The 14,096-nt window shown below is 39.4% G+C and overlaps 1 protein-coding gene across 2 annotated transcripts in view; it reads right to left on the reverse strand.

Moving 5' to 3' along the window:
• ST7 (suppression of tumorigenicity 7) overlaps positions 1 to 14,096 on the reverse strand; it is a 129,477-nt gene that overhangs the window by 30,308 nt on the left and 85,073 nt on the right. For both annotated transcript variants that reach the window (XM_072329584.1, XM_072329595.1), the window contains exons 7-8: positions 13,580 to 13,734; positions 10,270 to 10,367 (exon numbers count right to left, since the gene is read on the reverse strand). In XM_072329584.1, coding sequence (XP_072185685.1) covers positions 10,270 to 10,367; positions 13,580 to 13,734 — 253 coding nt within the window. The remainder of the gene's footprint in view (positions 1 to 10,269; positions 10,368 to 13,579; positions 13,735 to 14,096) is intronic.

The following is a 14,096-nucleotide window of genomic DNA, read 5'->3' on the forward strand; positions in this document are numbered from 1 at the left end:
AGAATCCGTCTTGCATGACAAGCTGAATGGAGAGAGTAGTTAAAATAATGTAATCCTCTTCCATGTAAGTGCCTTTAACTTTGTGAACTGTCTGAGGAATATCAAGAATTTGTTCTTAGACACCTTCAGTTTCAAAGCCTGCATAGCTTCAAGTGACTGAAGGTCATTTTCTACCACATCTCCTTTCTGAAGCCACACTTATTAGGAGTATCGTTTTTATTGCTTAAATGATTAAATATATGTATATTTATTATCAGAGTGGTTCTCCAATTAATGGAAATGTTAAAAGAACCTTGCTTCCTCACATCCTCTTTATGGTTGTTCTATTAGTGCTGCCTGTGTGATGTACAATATGGATGGCCATAATGCTCCTAGTCTTAATGACTGGAGATGAACTTATGAAGAAGAACACAACTGCACTGCACAGTCTGCAGGCTTTCCTCCTCCTCCAGTTTTCCAAGAAATGGACTTATTGCTTGCTTGTCTATACGAAGAATTTTGGCCATAAAAAAAGTTTACATCCTTGCTCATGAAGGAAAGTAACTGCAGGTGAAAATTCACATAGCTGGATTCCACAGTTATATATATATATAGTTACATATATCTATCCTATCTCTTTTCATTCTTGTCCATACTCGCTATTGCATATTTAGCAGTCGAAGCTACTACTTGGCAGGAAAAAGCATGACAGAATCTGGTCCTATGTAAAAAGTGATTTAAAGTACAGAATGAACATATTGCAAACAAGCCCCTCCAAGGGATTAAGAGAGATTATCCCTGCTCACTGGGAATGAATAATGGCTGGCAGAACAACCTTCCCTCCATCAGCGAAGAAAAGGGAAGAGCTGCAGCTTGTTACAGATGTACTGTGGCCAGTAAAAGTTCCTACTCTGGTTCTCTTTGCTTCTCACTGACATCACTCACTGATTTTTTCCCTACTTAGGTTCTGTCAGAGTGATAAACCTCGCCTAAGACAGCAGCGGAGTAAAGGTCACCGCTTGGACTAGAAGGCCTCTGAATTTACACGTGTTAACAGGGGTTTCAGCTGGGAAGGGTCGAGTGTTAAGAAGTCTGAGTCAAAATGAACTCAGTTAAAATTCAAGCTACAGAATTAAACCTCTAAATAGCAACTCAACTGCTCTGAAGTTGACTGTGCACAAATGACAACACAATTGCTATGAAAAATATATATATAAAAAAAGTAGAGAGTGAGCCCATTATGTCAGTCTATGGCTTTTACTGAAAATAATTTTCAGTCGTGGTAAGGATTCTGAGAAGCTTCCCAGAAAGTAAAGCCAATTAGATGGAAGCACGTTGTGACAGGTCATGTTTTAGGCCTGACGGTGAGAGGAAACGCTGGGGAAGTTAAAAATAAAAAGCCACAGAGGTTACAACATCTCCTGCTAGACACTGAGGCCAAATACTGCCTCACACTGAGGAGCAATGGTAAGCTGACTGTGGGCCGGCTCCCCACTCCTCCTTTGCAGATGGGGAGCAGGGCTGGCCCGTGTTCCACATCCAGAAGTAAAGACAGGCACACCATCTGAGAGCGTGAGATGAGGAAAGAACCCTCCTGCTCCAGAAACCCTCACAGCACTGGGCTTTTCTTTGGGCTCCAGTTTGAGGCACACACCTCCCTTTGAACCCACAGATGTATCTTCAATGGTCTTACAAACACTGGCGGAATTGTTCAGCTTATCAATTTTAATTCTTACTACCCTTGCTGCAGCAGACAGATGCTGTCATTTTGGTGGCAACCACTACACTTAAAATACAAGATAAAGGCTCCATTGTCACTTTTCTCCACACCTTACGATCTCAAGAGACAGTCACCAACTTCAGTGCTCAAGATTTCTCACCAAAGCCACTGGACACTGTTTAAGACTGAAGATGTCATTCTAACACTTGAGTTAGTTGGACTTTTGGCCAGTATGATAGAGCTGTATTCCACTGAGCTAAGCCTGTTTTCATACCATCTGAAAACCAACACAGCATATTCATGAATCCTTAAAATATAGGATTATTAAACAGATATCAAATATCATAGTATGTATATGCTCATAAGGATTTTATCTGGAACTTGCATTGGGCAAAATGTTTTCTCTTAGTGCATTAACCCACATTCTGTTCCAATTGCTCTGTGAATCTGGGGGGAAATAAATACATCAGTAGAACGTGAAACACTTATTTGATAGGTTCAGTAGCTATTCTGCAAATACACAGCAATGGTAGCTTTAGCAGATCATTTATTATTATTATTTATTTTTTAGATAAATAACATTTTGGGAGTAGAGGTTTGCAGAAAAATTCTGGAAATAAGTCTGATGCAATTGGAGATCTTATCACATGTCCCAGGAGGGCTGTATTTCCAGACTCACCCCAATCCATATTGCAGGGTGTAGGTTCAGTGATTTTGTGATGGATATGAAAGGGTGATGATGACAAAAAATGCTTTACGGTACGAGGAAATCCCAATCTGATTTACTGGATGAGGAACAAGCTATATCTCCCAAAGAAGACTTTAATGAAGAGGACTCCCTTCCCTGAGAAAATTTCCATCATCAGCATCTTCTCATTTAGATATAATTTTTAAAACATTTTAAAGGAATGTAGCTGTAACTGCTATGCCTGTTTTGTTTTCCCTGTGATGACATTAACCTCATGTATCAATTAGCGATGACACATTACTTGTGTAGGAAACAGCTTTAAGTTATAGTTTATGCCTACAGACTAGGCCATGGGACCCGAGAGAATGCAGAGGTGGATAAATGAACGATCTTATACGTAACCTGGTGTTGACACATTTATTCTCTATTTGCATTGCGGCTGTACAGATGGCCACATACTTTAAGGGCAGTGCACACAACCATTCATTGCTGCGGATGTTCAGACATTCACAAACACAAATATTTTAGAATCAATGGTTTCAAGTGAATGCATTAATAAATATGGAAAGAGAATTCAGCTAAAAATGAAGAAACAACAACAAACAAGTTCAATGCAAACAGTGGAACTGCTTCAACATTAGCTGCCGTCTGTTCCCACAGTGTCTATCTGAAATGCTAAAACCTATCTCCTAAAAGAGGACTGACTGAAGCTGTCTCTTCCAGGTGTGGCTGTCAACCACCACTGAAAAAACAAGCACACAGCATGGACAGCATTGTTAATTTCATCTGTATTTTGCATAAGCTGTTTTCTGGTACATTACTTATAATCCATAAGTGCTGTTAACCAAAGAAAGCAGAAAAGGTTAAAGATCAAGCCATTTCTGAGCAGAAAAAAGGAAACCCTAATTCCGTAGGACTTCATTATCTACAGCTGGATTCTAAAATGTCTTAAACTCTGTCTGAAGCTTGCCCTAAGCTTGAGGCGTTTGAAACATGTCACACCAAATGGACTCAGTGATGTGTAATAGAAAAGAATTATGTTTAAGGCTTTCTCTGGTCAGATGACCAACATGATCTTTATTCAGCTACTTTTCCCATAAAAGCTGCAGAAATGTATTACCTTTAAGATTCCGTGCGCAAATTTCATTGAATCTGAATAATGGATCAAATGTTCCTTCTATACATGGATTGTTGAGATTTCATCATATAAACTTTATTCTCTTAGAAAATCGAGCTAAAAATGATCTGGTAAAGAGCGCTGTTGTAAACACTCTGATACTGAAGCTATCTGACAACTAACCAAACCCAGTAGAGCTCATTTGCCAAGTCTGAGAATGGAGATCAAAAAGCCTTGGCCAGCTCACCTGGCAAGGAGAGAAGAAATGTCAGCAAAGGTTAGCATGCAGAAAAGCTCCAGTTTACATTAACTTTGGGATGGGATAGTTATAAAATTTAGCTGATACTCAACTTCTAATTTGGCAAATGCAAAATCAGCTCTAGTGTTCTAAAATATTTATGGATAATTTGTCTTTTGTTCGAAGTAGGATTAAAGAGAGAAATCTCTTACCCAGTACATAAACTCTAAGGAAATGTGCTAGAACGTACAGCCTGTATGTTCTCTCTTAACTGGAGGATTAAAGACTTCAGAGTAAGACTTCAGCATTTTAAGGAATATAATTATGAAAATGCTTTTACTTGAACTATGTTGTAAAAATGCACATTCCAGGAATAAAGGGAAGATTAAAGGCAGATGTGACATAAAACCAGAAGAGCACAAGTTGCTCCAGATGGACATTTACTACTAAAAAACTGCATCACATAAAAGTAGTATGAGAAACTAATAATTTTTGTTATGTCAAACACCAGCGACCTCATAAAGCATGAAGATCAAGCCATTACTCCTAGCCCTCCTCACTTCACTGATATCATCCTTCAGTACTTTGCAGAAATTTTCATGATTTTAGACGTAGACTTTGAAATGAAATTAAAAGAAGGAAATGATCTAGCTCAGAAATGGGCTAGGAAATTCTACAGAGATGGATGGACATAATTAAAGGACATACAAAGCCCTTGGACAAGAAGCAATGCAAAAGGATTGACAAAAAGAAGTCCAAATTAACAGAGTTCCTATAAGAGTACGTGACTATGTTCTGACACTATACTTTGTCTTAATAGAATCACAGTGTTGGAAACCCTGTACATATGAGCCCTCTCCCACAGGGCTGTAGCACCTTTCCTATGAAGACAGGCTGAAGGAATTGGGCTTGTTCAGCCTGTAAAAGACTATTGAGAGACCTTATTGTGGCCTTCCAATATTTAAAGGGAGTTTATAAATGTGAGCAAAATCAACTTTATTTACAAGGATAAATAGTGAGAGGACAAGGAGGAATGGTTTTATAATCAAGGAAGGAGATTTATATTAGGTGCCAGGGAGAAGCTTTCTGCTGAGAAAGTATTGAGGTGCTGGAACAGGGTTATGGGGTTAATAGCCCTGAGGGGTTATGGACGCTCCATCCCTGGAGATGTTTAAGGCCAGGTTGGATGGAGCCCTGGGCAATCTGGTTTGGTACTTGTCCTAGCAGCTGGTAACCCTGCTTGCAGCAGGGGGGTCGGAACTTGATTGTCCTTGAGGTCCCTTCCAACCCAAGCTATTCTATGATTCTGTGAAACCCTTGGATATATACATTACATATGATGAAAAATCAGATGTGGCTGCCTGTTCCATGTAGGGCTTGAGAATACAAAGTATCTGCTTAGCAGGCTGAAGACAACACTGCAGTATAACCTTAGTAGGGGAAAAAAGTATTTTGCTCAACAGAACATGTGCTCAGCACACAGACATTTTGTTCCATTTGGGTGCAAGATGCCCTTAAGTGTACCAGACAAATATTGTGAGAAAGCTCAAATGTCCTGCTAGAAAAATGCATATTTTCGACACACACTAAAAAGGCAATCTCTTACTGGAGTCGCCCAGCTGTCACAATCTAAAACATAATTTATATGAAAAACATTATCATCAGGTTCAAGTGATAGTCATCAGATTTCTAGGTTTGTGGTTTTGCACAGGATCACTGCCATGACAGAAAGGGAGGGCTCTGACTCACGTGCGGGTAAAATGAATGGATGAACACCATTAGGGCAATCACAGGCATCTCTGTTTCACTTGATAGTCTATTTGAACGAAGGGTACTCTACTGTTATTGCAGTATTTCTGTGTATGAACAAGAACTAACTGAAGGTACTTTTCTGTAGTGGAGACTGGCAAGTGTCATGCTTCACAGGTGTAGTGCTTATCTAAAATGTAAGAGGTAGCTCTCAGTCTCTTTAACTCGGAAGATTTTCTGCTTTCTGTTTTAATAAATGGCATTTCGAATAAATGCTACAGATTTTAATAAAGTCAGCACTGCACTCAAGGCAAAGAAGCGTGCTTTGGCTGACCTGTGTAACACATGCCAAAGACTGACTCACTAATCCTCGCCTAAAGCACAGAAGAATCTGGGAGAGACAGACAGTAGGCAAGGATGCAAGCAGCTGCAGAAGTTGCACTGTTAAGTTGCTAGGGATTATAACATCTTTATTAGCAGTCAGAATTCTTTTCTTTCAAACAGCTTGACAATACAAGGTGCAGAACACCGCTCTGGTTGTGTGCTCCCCTTGCCTGAGAGCAATCGGCAGTACACACAGAAATACAGAATTCAAGAGAATATTGAATAGAAAAGAGCATTCAAAGTTGAATACAAGAGGTTGCCAGGGAAGCACGCTAGATTTACAGAACTGGCACACCAGCAAAAACCACTAACACTGCTGGTCATAAAAAGATAAAAGCCCAACCTACCCGTATCATCAGAATTGACTTAGGATGGTTGAGCACCCTTTTGATGCCCCCATGTGACACTACTTTTTAAAACACCTGAAAAGTTCAGGGCCGCACAAGTGTTTAAAGATGTTACCGTGCAGCACACTGATAAGCAATGCAAGCTAACATTAACATTACCTCTAACAATGCAAGCTGCATTAACACTGATAGTTCCTTGCTGTTCTTTGTGACACAGAATATGCGTTTGAGACACTGCAGTTGGTTACTGAGACAAATGCACAAACATACCCAATTGAAATATCTCTAGCACGATTCTTAGAGCAAGCAGACTTCCACGCCTTTTAAAATGAACTGAAGAGTAATTTCTCAGCAGACACAACCGATGCCAGAAATAAAATAAAATGTACATTTCTGACCCTTAAAAAGAGTTTTGTTTTCTAACCTCCACTGCTGAGGGAAGACCAGGAGAGTGTCTTCTCTTCCTAAATGCTATCTGTTGACAAACAAAGCTGCAAAGCATGTGGCAAGCAGCAGCTCCACAACTGCTTGGAAACATATACCTGCTAAGACTACAAAGCAGCTTCGAGGGAATTGCAGGGCCACAGTGTAGGAGATAAAAACATCTGGAGGAGAGCAGGTTTGTTTCATCTCTCTAGAAGAGAAAATGATTGAGACCTGCTCACTCCATCCACTAGCACGCCTTCTGCCTGCCTCCCTCCTCTTTGTAAACACACATCACCTCCCAATGAAAGCTTGTTCCACAGCCCACACCTTCTCCAGAACAATCCTAAGGAGCTAGAATTAATTTGAGGATTCACTTTCTTGCACCGTGCACTTCCACCTGGATACTCAGTGTCTCAGTCAAGGGAAATTCAATAGCACAGAAAACTACTGCTCCAGTCACTGCCAAAGAACAGCCTTTGCATACCCTCCACACATCTTGGCTTCCAATCAATGAAAAACATAAAATGTACACCCAGTTCTTCTCCTGTAAAGGTGAGGGAGTCAGCTGACAGACAGCAAAAAGCTCCCCTTGCTCCTCAGCACCTCGTTTCTTGTCTTTCAGTAACATCCCCAAGTAAAGATTGGGAGTACTGAAGATTTCCCACTGTCACCACTACAGCCTTTCTCCTCTGCACACACTGAATTTTCCAGCATCGTTTGGAACACGCTGGTTTAAATCCTCCTAACATAATCAGCATAAAACAACCAGCACTGAAGATTTTTTCCTCTGGGATGGTAAAAGAGAGCTGGTTCCCTCACAAACCATATCGTGCTCTATATAAAGAGGAATAAAACTGGAACAAGTCTGGTGACTAGGCTGGAGCTATTCCAACAACACGCTAATCAAAATGAGATCACAAGTTAACTCAATATATACAAATAGTGACAGCTGCTGGTTTCTATAGTGAAACATAGTAAATAGTTATCATCAGAAAAATAAGCAAAACCAACACCTATACGTACTTAAATGACAAATTTCCATGAAAATTACAGGTTAGTCATTCTGATTAATTCCACTGAACTAAGGGAATGAAATCAGAGCAGCAAAGTCAACAAAAAGATGCTATTTCAATATCAATCCCAGAAGTGACAGATTCCTATTTGATTTCAACAATAAAAGAAATAATTAAAATGCCCTCAATGAAGTACTAAATACGATTTTCCTATCAACAGTGCAATAAAACCAATTATCCAAAATCTTATTAAAGTCACCAGCAACTCATTTTCAATCTACTAAGGTGTTTTAAGAAGGATCTCTCTCTTTTCTTACATAAAATCGACATTGCAATCCATCAGTAATGTCCTCAAGATGGCCTTGTATTTGCCATGAATTAAACACTCTCAAATATTTTAGTTTTCCAAAGTGGTAAAGACTCACTACATCCCAATCATATTTCCCAGATGGTGTCATGAACCTCTTAACACTTCATTTCCATCATGTTCCATGCCTTGAGAAATCTGTTTTCAATCTTTCAAACACAAACAAGGCCTCCACCCTCCGTTCCATGATGCTAGATTCTGCAGTCCTCAGCCAACATATTCTTCATGTTCTTCTGAGAGTGAATAAATTCATCTCCTCCCTCATCCATCACACAGAAACCATCAATGACACATTCATGTTCAAACTTCTTCATAAATACATTATTTATGTCATGCATGAATAAATAGTGGTGTGCATTCATCAGAAATAAATAACTCTGCATCAGTCTAAAAAAAGCATCTGCAAAGCTGACTTGATGCTACTCTTGCTTTTAATGTGCTGGAGTTGTGAACTAGAGGTACTGCTGCTTTTATACTTCATCAAGGGACCTGCTAATTCTCAGCTCTGCTCACTCACAACAAAGAGCTCTGGAGGCATCTAAATTCAGTTCAGAGGATTTGGCTAAGTGTCTGTATGTGGAAAACTACAGAACACACTCATCTGTGTTAAAGCTCTAGAAATGTGAAACTCTGTCTTTCTATCTCTGTTGTCTTGCATCCGGCCCTTGTGTTTCAGCATGATGCTCCTACAGAGGAAAGTGTCTTCAGTCCCTCAAACATCTAACCAATGACTTCGGGTCTCCCTGTCACTGTCATCTGTCAAAAGCCACATAATACTGACCTTCAAAAGCATACCGTTTTCTCTCTAGTGACAGAATAGCACATTCAGTATAAGCAAAATGTTCAGGGTCTCACTCTGTATAAGAAACGTAGGGCTGATTGGATCACCTGAGTCCCTAGACCCTGCTCTGGATGCACTGTTAACCATACGCACTGACCATACGCATTGACATCAACTGAGGAAAGGTTCATGGAAGATCTGTTCAACACAGCCCTATCTACAGATCATAAGACACATTCAGCAGCCCACACTAAGCTCCAGAAGTTGCCATAATTACGATGTGAGACATTTGAATGTGAAATTCAAAATTCCGCCTTTCTTGTATATTAGTGCCAGAGCTTAGAATATCAGTGTTCCACCAGCATTTCAGTGTTGGTCCCAGTGTGCCTGTGTAATGAAATTGATAAATAATCAGTGGAGCTGGCTGGACTGAAAACATTTTCTCCCAGCTGACTTTGCTGACTACGAGGCTCCAAAAACAGGTCTTTTCCTCCTTGTTCCTCTTTCTCACACTCATAGCTGTACAATGGCTGGGTTTCGACAAGTTCTTTTTTAACACCTCTATCTGGCAGCCTAGTGACTCTGAGAAGTGAGAGCTGTATGCCTGAAAAACCTCAACCGAAGACAGGAAATAAAATGGCTCCCCACTTGTCATTTGGTAGATTATTTAGGATGAGGACTAGCACCATGATGAACTCTTGTTCAGTGTGTTCAAAAACATCACCAAGTCACAGACTTGCTACCTTGGGTAAGGCAAGTCACTACCTCAAACTATTGTGTTACTCACCTCCATGCAGGAGATCTCAATCAAAGAAATGCCAGGTGTGCACAGCTATCTTTAAAGCTGAGTCTTTCATGCACTTGAAACTTACACAGTACTTCATGGGGACTGCTGCACTTACTGCCACTCTCCTGCTTGCTACTGTTTGATGTTTCAAATTTGTAGCCTACAAATTCTGAATAAAATCATCCTCAGAGGGAAATTAGCTCACTACAGATTAACAGCTTTCTTTTGACGTCTCAGTAATAAGTTCTGCATGAATAAATAACATTGTCCTCAGTTCTGAACAGTGTCACAAAGAAGGCAAGGAGCCAAAATGCAGCTTTGCAAAGAGTAAACAGAATATTTAAGATCTATTTATTAAGTCAGTTGCATTCACTATGTCTCTGAAAAAGAAGCTATATAACTTTGAGACTGAATAACTAAAGGCAGCACTCTAATGCAGACATACCGGGATGAGAAATACAGCCATCCATCTGGTATTTTGTGATTTTTAGTGTTCCTTTTGCAACATCAGAAAGGATGTGTTAACTTAGCCTTTATGTACAGTACACATACAAAACGATTGTCAGTACTACTGCATGATTCAAGAGCAGATACTAATTTGTAACTAATGCATACCATTTCTGTGCTACTATTTATTACCTATGTATCAAATGCAAATAAAATACAAACTCACATCTCTCATCATTTTCACTGCTTCTCTGGTCCGTCCCAGCTTTCTTGCACACATTGCCAGCCTCCTCTTAATATAAACTAACACATTAGTGTCCCTTCCTGCACAAAAAAGAAAAAGAAACACAGTTAAGATTAAAAAAAACCTTTTTTAAAAGGCTTAATACTCCAGTAGGAAAATTTTCCATATAATTTTTGTTATTCACTAACATCAATGCTTTCATAATAATTCCAATAAAACCTTAATATATTCAGCTGACTTAGACATGATATAACATCTCTAAAACCACAGGAATTACTCTGGATATACAGTGGTACAAAGGACCCATATGGTGGCCTTACACCTGTGACACATAAGCAGATCTGAAGGTATGGAGAGCTCTGTAGGATACAGACCATCAAGTAATCAGTCAGGGGAACCCCTATGAAGTTAACACTGACACCAAAATCTGCAGTTATACAAACAGCATCGAATTACTTACCAGTTCACATATTAGGTTTAGATAACAGCATCCATGAAAATTCATGTATGTCTTGTCTTATGTTTTTGTAAGCTAAGCTGCACATGTGTTAATGGGAGATTCAGTAAACAAATTCCTCAGCTTTATTCTAACAGCTTTCTTACTTGTTGGTTATAAAGACACCCTGAACCTCCCTTCTGCTGAGCCTTGTTACCCTGCTACCAGCTTCAAATTCCTCACAGCTATGGATGGCAGCTTTGCATCTTTCAGACATAACAATCCTATGTGCTGGAAGGTGCCTCGACCAAGACAGAAACTAAACAGCTGCAGTAATTAGTCTCTTGAATTACCCTTTCTCTTTCATTGATCCTTGGTTTCTCATTCTCTCTCCATAATCCCAACGTGAACTTTTAACATACTTCTGGACCAACAGGAAATGTGTGGACAGGCAATCATCTATAAAATTACCATATCAAGAAAATATAAGACACTTGCTACAAATTATCTTCACGTATGCAGTCTGTAAAGATTTCTCTGTTCCTAACGTATTCAAGCCTTTCATAATAAGAACAAGATGTGTGCTGAAAACATTCCAAGTACCTACAAACTGCTTTAGAGCTGTGATTACAATTTTCAGACAGATCCAACAGCAGGCTGAAAGGTCTGACTTTAGAAGAAAAATAAGAGAGGGAAGGAATTTCATTAGCTATATTTTATATTATGTAATTTCTTATCTCCGAATTGTTTCTTCTATATCTAATAAACAATTTATTAGTTACATCTGTTTCAACATGTTTATATAGTGCAACTAAGAGGTATAAATTTCAGGCCAAGCTCCTTTCCAGACATCTCAGAAAAATGAAAGGTCAAAAGGCATTTATTTATTATGAAATCAAGACAACCTTTCAGGCCAATATTTTCTGAGGTGACTAATTATTTAGGGTGACTAGTACAGGCCACCTTAAACAGAGGATTGCCTTCACCTTCTGTAACTAGCACCTTTTGAAAGAGATTGAACTGACTACCCAAAGTCATTGTCCACTCTTAAAATTCATGGTATAGCATGAAACACTGTATGAAAGATAGAACACATTAACACAGAAAAACTGAACATTATATTCTTGTTACAGTCACCTTCCCTCCTTAAAGATGAAGTGGACACTTTTCATCCCAACCGCAACGCGAAGGCTAGAAATGGAACAGATACTTCAGAACCACAGAGTAGCTGCAAAAGAGGGGGAGGAACTGTGGTCTCCTTACTGACATGTGTCCATGGTCCTTTAAAGAAATCTGAGCTCTTCGCCTTCTCAAACCATGCAAATCCAGCATATAATTCAAAGAACCCTACTTGAAGCCCTTGTGTGTAAGGCACATTCTGTAGCTGGAGTTTCTCTAACTCCTGAGGGCACACACTGAAATTATCAGAGGAAGGCAGAGAGGAGTGGGACAATCTAGCCCTGCTACCAAGAAACGATCAGAGCTGGCAGTCACTCCTCAGCCCCTCTTACTTTATGGCAGCATACTTATGAGACTCAGCCGATTGCTTACTCTGCTGTAAATCTGAAGGTTCAGGGTGTCAATTTTGATAATGAAGGCAGTGATAAATACTTCCTAAGTTAAAAAGATACCATGCTTAAATTTGCTTGCATGAATTTAAGATATCTTGGACATCTTGCTCACCAGCATGAGAACTGTGACCATCTTATTGTATATTTTTCACAGAATTACTGTTATTTATCTGTGCTTAGATGGACCAAGTGCACAAATTAAGGTTTCGTGGGCAGCCATAAGCCTGCTAGAACCTGAAAACTGCTTCAAGGTCTCAGTTGTTCTCCATTTGTTTTTCTCCAAAAATAAGCGAATCACCATAAATGCATCATCTTAAACATCATTTTATATCCAACAAATGCTTAAAATATCACCTCCAGTATGTATAAAACCTCAGGCTGTCAGGTATAGACTTGTGTGCACTTTTGAAACCAGAGATGACAGACAGTTTCACTTTGTACAATTTTTATCAGCAATCTTCGAATTAAGTGACACAGCCCGAGGCTATGAATTCAAGTCTTGAGAAAGTTACGGATGCCCAAAATATGTCAGTGCTTGTACTTACGTAATTCATTGGTATTATTTTTGCCTGAGGTAGTCACTGTAGCCTAGAACTAACCGAGATCAGTTTGCTTTATTTATCTTTCTGTTCTTTTACCGGCAGCGTAACCTCATGTATTTTCTTAGAATTAAGAAACATCCAGCATATATCATTACAGCAGCTAAATCTCCACATTAAAAATGTTTTAAAAAGAGAAAAAAACCTACAGCAACAATTACAGCACTGCATTATTCCAGTTGTTAATGTTTCCATGACCTTTCTTAATGTATGCACCTAACTTTTCAAATGTCGCGCTGGCGAATGGATCTCATTAACTTTCACACAACAGTGAGGTGTGCTTATTTATCATTGCTGCTGATGAAAAAAGCTGGCAAAGCACCAACTCACTCCTGTTTCTGCTATCCTTTACTGTCTTTTCACATGAGCTTATGTTTTCAAAATGGCTAATGGCCTTTTAGTTCAACTTCCTAAGATAGTCTCCAGAATTTTGTGAATATCAGATCTCTTTTGGCTCTGCAGCATCCCTTTTGCTGTTAAGTAAATGGATTGCATTTTCTGTCATGACAGCAAAGATGTATCTGTATTCCGACTATTGCCAACTAAGTAACAGAATCAGGCAAAAACAATGAAAAAGATACAGCTCTAGGGCCATATTGCAGCCAAGATGAAATCCTGAGTACATAGTTCTGAGAGGTAAAAAAGGAAAGTTACCACTACAAGCTATTTCTTCCAAAGAAACTCACTGTGTTGGGCTTCATACTGGGCACCATGATGCTGCAGTTGCTGACTGCGCCTGTAACAGCCCTCTCCAGCCTTCAGTGCTTGCTTGAATAGCTTTTCTGCTTCCACAATAGTTGTTGCCTCCTCTTCAGCCAAAAGAATATAGGCAGTAGCACATCTGCAGACATGTCAGAAGAAGAGCCGTGAGAAAGCTGCATGAGGTAAAAACTGCACAAAGACATGCGGACAGTCAAGCACATACTGAATATGGAAGCAAAGGAATTTTAGTGATATATCTTTCTGGTGACCCTTTGTAAATACTCGGGCAAGCAGATCATGATTTTCATGTGTTGATACTGTATCATGCAGCCGCCCTAGTAAACCAACTGAAATATGCCCCAGGAAGTTAAGCACTGTTTCACTAAGCAATATGAACTACAACTCATTGCAGATCAAGACTGGTTTAATGAACTGTTTTAACATAAAACGTTTCCATTATTGCAATGATATGAAAAGAATGGATCTCTGGAGATCATCTAG

This window comes from Excalfactoria chinensis, chromosome 1, assembly GCF_039878825.1.
Source record: "Excalfactoria chinensis isolate bCotChi1 chromosome 1, bCotChi1.hap2, whole genome shotgun sequence".
Taxonomy (NCBI): Eukaryota; Metazoa; Chordata; class Aves; order Galliformes; family Phasianidae; genus Excalfactoria; species Excalfactoria chinensis.